Below are 7992 nucleotides of genomic sequence, written 5' to 3'. Positions count from 1 at the left end.
ACACACACACACACACACACACACACACACACACACACACACACACAAACACAATTGCTTATGTAATCTAGAGACACTATTATTCTTTTACACTTGTATTTAATTGATTGTTGACAGCAGAGTCAGACAGGATATGTGGGGCAAGAGCATAACGAATGCAACCGAGATGACGCTGACGTTGTAATTACAACGTCCTGCATTCTAGTCTGGATGGGGACCTTTGTTGAATGTAATTCCATTTCTCTCTCCCATCGTTTCCTGCCTGTCTTTACTGTCAGCTCGCTAATAAAGACATGAAATCTCTCCTCAAAAAGGTCACAGGAAAGACTCCAGACACATACATCTGTCTGTCTCTGTGTGTGTGTGTGTGTGTAACTGAATGCTCGTGTGTCGTACCTCCTCATCACTAACCACGCCTCCGTCAAACACCTTCGCTACCAACTCATGACTGCAGGTATCCAGCAAGAACACTGAACAACTGGAGAAAGAAAGGAGAGAGAAGGAGAGAGAAAGAGAGACAGACCGAGTTAGAGGGCTGATGGGGAGCGAAGCAAAGCAGAGAAAATTAGGATGTTTTTTATCTCATTTCATCTCAGGTCATTTTGCAACTTTAATTAAAAGCGGCAAGTCGGTTAAGAACAAATTGCCAAGATAGCCTTTTCAAATGGAGATAAAGACATCCACACTGAACACACTCTATTTCAAACACACATTGAAACATCCCTTTGAAGATGAATCAGAGGGCTTACATCTCTGCATCACTGAGGTTCCTGGCCTCCACTATAATTTCCTGTAACAGCACTGAGACATCATCTGAAAGAATTAGAGAGAGAGAGAGGGGGGGGGGGGGGGGATCAAAAGGGAAAACAGAGGAAATTAAACGAATAACAGCAAAGCCCAGATAGACGGAAACAGAGATTATGCAGAGAGTTGCTGTGGATTAGCTGTACAAGATGATAAGAGCCTCTATAATCAGCGGTTTGGTACAGTGAGAGGGCAATTTGCTCTACCAGCGGATCAATTCTTTGCACCTGCAATCACGATGAATCATCAATGACTTATTCTGCAGTTGGTGCGTACTGTTGGATTAGAATCTAAATGACTCAGTGTAATTAGACGATAGAGAGGTGGAGCCATCGCTTAATGCCCTTCTCATTTTACGGTTATGGTCCTGGGTTTAATCACATTTTTGGTAATAACTCACTCAATTACGTGCGCCATTCGTTTCACTAGGTGATCACTTAAATATCGGCCATTAACGCAAATTGTACTACGACATTCTTTCTTCACAGACGGGCAGAACTTACCCAAGTGTGTGAAAAGATTCTTGGCCACTTGTAAAAGCGCCTGTGTGGAAAAAACAGTGGACAAGAAAAGCTCTTTAACTTCAAGCATATTTGTGTTGCAATATGTGTGAGAGTGTGTGTGTATGAGTGAGTATGTGTGTGGGCTAGAGCGGCATACCTGGCACTCCACTTTGAGTTTCTGTTCTTTCTGGAAGGCCAACGTTGAAGTGAGGACCGTTGAAGTGTAGCAGAAACAGTGCTGGATTGCATGCTCATCTGCCTCGGTGTGTCTGCAGCGGACAAGGCACAATAACACACACACACACACACACACACAGTAAACGGTAAATTGTAAATCAACAGTTGATTGTCTTAAAAATCAATCTGCAACTAATCTGATCTGAATGGATGAATCATTTTTCAAGCAAGTCATTCTCTGGTTCCGGCTTCTCAATAATGAGGATTTGCTGCATTTTCTGTTTTATATCACTGTAAACTGAAAATGTAAACTGAAATAATTAAAAGATTTTATATGTAAAAAATGATCAGTTTATGAAATATGCATTGTTATAGATTAAACTAAACAACAGTATATACATCTCTTAAAATGACACATCTACGAATTATACTATTCATGAAAAATAAAATTCCAATAAAACATATATGATAAATGTCTCTCTTGAGCCATTTTGCGTAACGAGGACTTTTACTCTTGACAGTTAAAACAAGTTTTGCTGCTCTTTACTTTGCACTTTACTAAGTAATGTAAAGATCTCACGACTTCTTCCACCACTGCATTATATAGATCACACAATAAATGGGGTGATTGAGAAATTATCGGTTTTAATTGATAATGAAAATAATGATTATTTTGCAGCCCTACAACAGAGGCACGATGCAGAGTTATTGACTAAAATCACGTGAAAAAACAAACAAAATCAAACTCTGCTTTCCTGCAGGTGGTGAATGTGAGTGTCACCCTCCTTGGCAGCATTAAGCAGGCAAATGAAGACTGATTAATGAAATTATCTGCAGTGACCACGGTGTGATGCTGGTAATTGCTTGCAGTTTTCTCGCTTTGCCTACAGAGGGCAGTGGCACGTTATTCTGTTGATGTCCTGAGTGATGTGTTGCTCAAGGGCTTTATTTCCCTATCGTAGCAAGGGAGGCAGGATTTGACCCAAGTCTAGAAAAAGCACTGAGAAGCTCAATTTAAGGGCAATTAAGTTCATAGTTTTATTATTCTTCAGTCTAGTAAATCAGGCTGGAAAATCATTTTCTGTTGTACAAGCTAGTTTTTTGCAGTCTAGATAGAAAGAAGTCTAAATTTCTGCAGCTAGAATGAAAACCAGCAGGAGTCGATTTCCAAAGACAATAATTTGGACACACACAGCAAAGAAAGCATCAGTATGAGACTCTGCATCAGGAATAAATCCAACATCTAACTAATACGGCCTTCCTAACATTGCTGCCAACTTGTACTGTATATATGTTGAATATTAAGTCTAAACATTCTTAGACTGCTGCTTTTGGGGTGCGGGATCATTATTTTTGTTTGTGTATTCACATCATGTGTAGTGTTCTTATCTGCTGCCCGGCACCAAAACTGAGTTATGGACCTGTTACTGGTGTCACAACATGTGAACAAGAGAAGTTCCAAAAAACTCTGCTTATGAATATGCAATCTATATGATGAGGGGATGCATCTTTGTGATCTATGCCTCTACTAGAATCAGGATGACTGTGCTAGAAGCAAAGGATAGATTTATCACATTTTGTGCACAGTTGCGACTATAATCCCGCTGCTGTTACTATGGTAATCAGATGCCAGCTCTGTCATCAGTGCCACTGGCAGAGGGAGAAATTACAGGACATGATCCCCTCTCATCTATCTTAGTCTTCAGAGATAGAGGGAGAGAGAGCATGCAGAGGAGAGGGATTGTACTGTATGTGAGTGCAAGCATATGAGTGAAGTCTGTTTCGGGGAATAAAAAGATATAAAACACATTAATCTCCCAGCACTTAAACATAAGTAGAGACATGCTGCCTGACAGATGGGTGGATGGATGGATGGATGGATGGATGGATGGATAGATAGATAGACAGAAACTAAAACAAAAAAACTTTCCTCACACTACCACATTGTTTCTTTAACAAACAGACACAGCTGGAGAACGTTTTTACAGACTTCTGTATTCAGGAGATAGCATGCACCATAGCTCCAGGCAGTATCACACGCACACACACGCACACACACAGACAAATGCATGCCAAAACATGGTGCCAAACCAGGCAGCCAAGCCACCCGCTGTCAGACTCATGACCTGACTATAGATCATCACATAGCCATCTGCATTGTCACACACATATACACACACACACACACACACACACAGCCAGACTGCGATTAGACACAAGCTCCAAAGTGAAGGCATCCGTTCCTGAGGGAGCATGCAGCACATTCTGCTGGTTTCAGTGGCAACAGCAGCAAACTGTTCACTTCTAAAAACTCAACAAATCTCAGCTGTTGAGCTCAACCAATCAGGCCTACCCATCCCAAAATTACTGTAAGCCGCTGTCAGATAAATCTTTGTCTCTACCATGAGTCAGTGCTTCAGGAATTAGGAAAAGCCAAGTCATCTCAGACTGACATCCCAGCATTTTAAATATACTTCAGCAGTAAAGCTATCTGTCCCTAAGTTATAGTGATTTTAAAGGTAAGCTAAGAGGTTGAAACAGCTGTTTTCACCGTAACTCTACTCAGCATGAAATGGTTCAACGTGAACTTATGATCACAAAAAGGAAAATGGTCTTTCATATACATACATACCTCTGCCCACCCTGTTTGTTGAAGGCACAAGCTAGTGCCACCACCTGACCGGTGGCCCTGCTGGCCACTGGTACACAAAGCATGGAGGAGATTTCACAGCCCAGCATGCTGGACAGCTGCCGACGCTCCTCCTGAGAGGAAAAGAGGCAGAAAAAAATAATCTGTTTAATATAAAGGCCGAATAGATAGATGGATAGATAAGAAAGAAAATGTCTCCTTACAGCACTGATGTCTTGGAGAGTAATTGACTTCTTCTTCTCGACAACCTGACCAAAGCGTCCAAACATCAGCTGAACAGAGGAGAGAGAAGAAGAGAGATAAAAAAAAAAAATGTATGATGAGGGCGAGAGACAGGAGGAAAGCAGAATTGATGAGAGAGTCCCTGGAGATTATTATAGAGCCAAAATATATAAATAAAGTTTTTTTATTCTGAGAGAAGTCCATCCCCTGGCTTGTTAAAGCACAAATCTAAGGTGTCCTACACTAACTACTCTTAAGATTTCACAAATCATCTGGCTTGGGATACACGGTCTATTCACACCGTAGTGGAAAGCCTGTTAAATGTCATTATTATATGAATAATAATAATGCTAATATCTTATGTTTATTCTATTGTCTCAATCAAAGAGACCTACACACTGGGCTACTACACTCTGTTAAAGGATCCCTATTAAAAATGCCAACAAACCCCCCTTAAACAGAACTTGGTATACCACCTAGTGTAAGAACCACAAGTGAATGAATGAACGTTGACTGAATGAAGGCACGATGCACGTAACAGGGAACAAAGAACACGAACAGACCAATAGATGCAAATAATGACAGAATGAATAAATGACTTTTCATGGGAATACATTATTGTATTTGTTGGTCTCACCGGGAAGCTCATCTCCTCCTCCAGGACTTTGTCTCCAACTACCTAAAAGTCACAGAGTTCAAAGGTCACGGCTTATTTAATTGAGTCCTGCTAAAATGGTAGATGGCATTTATTTGGGTGTGTTTGTGAGTGTGTGTGTGTGTGTGTGTGTGTACCTGGCAGAAAAGCTGGTGGTTGTCCTCAGACACCAGTAGCAAACAACAACACTGCGAGTGAGTCTGCTGCTGCAGCTGAAGGAGAACACAAACACAAATTCAATCACAAAAAAAGCTCTCTTTATCAGACTCAGTCAGATTGTTTTTAAGGCCTCACTTCAAGATGTTCCTGAGCGAAGTCGAAGTGTGAAGATAAGATAAGAAATCTGTGGACAGTGGAAAATGACTGGGGCTAGCTAGGGTGGGGCAAGAATTCAAGGTTGCCTTCATTGTTCTGCAGCAGCATCAAATTGTGAATAAAGACTCATTTCTATTATTTACAGAAAAATAAACGTCTCACACTATAAAATTTGGAATGAATTTAGATTTAGATTTTGAGAGAGGATTTATTTATAGCTTTACATTTCTTGTCATATATTCACATTAATATTGCATTGTTTTACACATGGGCATCTTTGAATAAGTGATCTAAACATTCATACCGTGTATATAACAGAAAATACATGAACATGCTGGGATTTTAACTCAAGATCATTCTTTGAATATGAAATCCCATAAACACAGAGACACAGTCACATATACTGTAGGTGTCTGTGTGTGTCTAAACGAAGGAGTGTGTGTGTGCACTCTGCGCCTCTGCTGTGTGCTCAACACCTGCAGAGTCGCAACCAATTTTCTGCTGTTATTTGAGATGAGAAACGTTCATTCATAGACTGAAATTCACGCTGAGGTGGGAACACACACACACACACACACACACACACACACGCACATGTGCATGATGGCACAAATACTGTTGGTACACAAGCATATACATGATCACACACCCACACACAGTCAAAAGAGCTGCGTTTCCTCACACATCATTCTTCTCTGTAATCCAGAGCTGGATAGAGAACAAGCAGGAAAGGGATATATACAACAGCAGATGCCAACACACCCGCCCCCCAGACACACACGTAAGCAGTCGACATGCACACAAACAGCACAAATCACACACCACACAAAGCAAGTCGCTGCACCCACACATAATAATAAACCCCTCCCCCCCCTTTTTTTCCCAAATGCAGTTAATCCCATGAGAGCTGCCCCAAGCACTTCCCAACAATCTGACGATTCCTCAGAAGCAACAATCTCCCGCTCCCTTTCCTCCCGCCTCTCCTCCCTCTCACCCCCTTTTACAACGGTAACAATAAAAAGGCGAAACAAATCATGTCTGATTCAAAATACATTTTAAAACCCCTGCAGCCTTTTGCACCATCACAACTTCTCACCCCCCCCCCCACCACCCCTTCCTTCAGATGCAGGAAAAATACTACAAATTCAGGTTGAGAGGCGACACTTCCAACGTTTTAAATGCAGGGTGCACTTCTGCTGCAGTGTTGTTCAACCCCATGGAACTAGTCCTGCAGAGTCAAGGTAGCAGGGAAGGGCAGGTAGGCGATAGCTGTTTAGATTTGACCCTTTTCACAGAAAAATACCCTGATTTTTAAAAAGGAGCCGATTGCTTTAAACCAATTTTCATAAAGGAGTTTATGTCCCCATGCATCAAAAGGTATCTATGTGTTCTGCTGCAAGAGGACACAAATCACTGCTGCTGACGCTAAACGAGGTCCTTGTTAAAGAAAAATGAAAAGAGGGTGAAAAAAAAGCCTCTGATTATGCACCAGAGTTCATTTCATTCAGCAATAATTCAAGATAAAGGGTCAATATTTTAACTACTTTTAGTTCGTAAGCTTGGAAGGGTATTTGTAACATCAGATTTTCACATTATTTTTCTTTATGATGCATTAATAAAAATCTAAGGTCTTATCTGTTGTTTGATAATATATATATTTTGAATACCTGAATCTCCTGAATCTCCTTGGATATTCCGTATATTAGGGCTGCAAGTAATAATAATTCTGCCGGTATTTCTGCTGATTATTTTCTAGGTTAATCAATTAATTGTTTGTTCTCTAAAATGTCAGAATAAAGTCAAAATGTCCAAACAACTCCAAGTTACATTTTCAAATTGTTTCATTTTGACCAAATGATGTTCAGCAAATCCTATGAATGACCAATGAATGTTAAGTCCTTGATTTTTGATGTGGAGACAAAGTCTGACTTACCAAAACTTGTTATAAAAAATTCAAAACAAGTCCTTCAAGCTCAATAAGTAGTATAAAAAAAGAATCTTAGAGGTATGTAAGTATGTTAGAACCTTACATCCAGTAAGGTTCTCTGTAGCTGTAGCTTTGTCCCTTTGATGCAGTATAACCTTCAGATCTCTGTCCTCTCTCGCTTTATCCCTCTCTATCTCATAGTTTCTTTATCGGTGAATAATTCCATGCATTTAAATTGTTGTCAGGTTTCTGCACATACTGTACAGCTGATAACTCCTCTTTCTGTCTTTTCTCCCAACTAAAGCTTTTCCCTCACTGCAATAAATCATTACACCTCTCCCTCTGCCTCCCTCCTTTTTACAGAAAGCCTCTCACATAGATATATGGAGGGGGTATAGTATGGGGAGACTATTGTGTGATAAAAAGCTTGTGGTACCGGTAATGACTGCAAGAAGGGAAGGATTTCATGTTTTGCATGTACTGTTCGTCTTTAACTCAGTGTGCGTGTGCACAAGGGAGCATGGAAGATCTCAACCACTTACATAATTGATGACTTTGAGCTGGAGAGAGGCTGCATCAAGGTCAAAGAGCTCACCTGAAAGAGAAGAGGGAGAGAGAGAGTGATGGGAGTAAAAACCAGAGAGGAGCAAGGGCAGATTGGCGTTAAGGAAGACGGGGGGGGGGGGGGGGGGGGAGAGGGTCGACTTTGAAGAGAGGGGAAAGAGAAAGAGGGGGGGGG

General features: G+C 40.9%; 1 protein-coding gene across 3 annotated transcripts in view; it reads right to left on the bottom strand.

The window, feature by feature from the left end:
• Positions 1 to 7992, bottom strand: part of pde2a (phosphodiesterase 2A) — a 135166-nt gene that overhangs the window by 13023 nt on the left and 114151 nt on the right. For all 3 annotated transcript variants that reach the window (XM_031860913.1, XM_031860914.1, XM_031860915.1), the window contains 9 exons: positions 7796 to 7848; positions 5149 to 5223; positions 4994 to 5035; positions 4338 to 4406; positions 4117 to 4247; positions 1465 to 1576; positions 1308 to 1347; positions 750 to 813; positions 397 to 478 (listed from right to left, as the gene is read on the bottom strand). In XM_031860913.1, coding sequence (XP_031716773.1) covers positions 397 to 478; positions 750 to 813; positions 1308 to 1347; positions 1465 to 1576; positions 4117 to 4247; positions 4338 to 4406; positions 4994 to 5035; positions 5149 to 5223; positions 7796 to 7848 — 668 coding nt within the window. The remainder of the gene's footprint in view (positions 1 to 396; positions 479 to 749; positions 814 to 1307; positions 1348 to 1464; positions 1577 to 4116; positions 4248 to 4337; positions 4407 to 4993; positions 5036 to 5148; positions 5224 to 7795; positions 7849 to 7992) is intronic.

This window comes from Anarrhichthys ocellatus, unplaced genomic scaffold (assembly GCF_004355925.1).
Source record: "Anarrhichthys ocellatus isolate YVR2014 unplaced genomic scaffold, GSC_Weel_1.0 scaffold24, whole genome shotgun sequence".
Classification (NCBI taxonomy): domain Eukaryota; kingdom Metazoa; phylum Chordata; class Actinopteri; order Perciformes; family Anarhichadidae; genus Anarrhichthys; species Anarrhichthys ocellatus.
The sequence above is the reverse complement of the archived record's forward strand: the minus strand, read 5'-3'. Positions and strand labels throughout refer to the sequence as shown.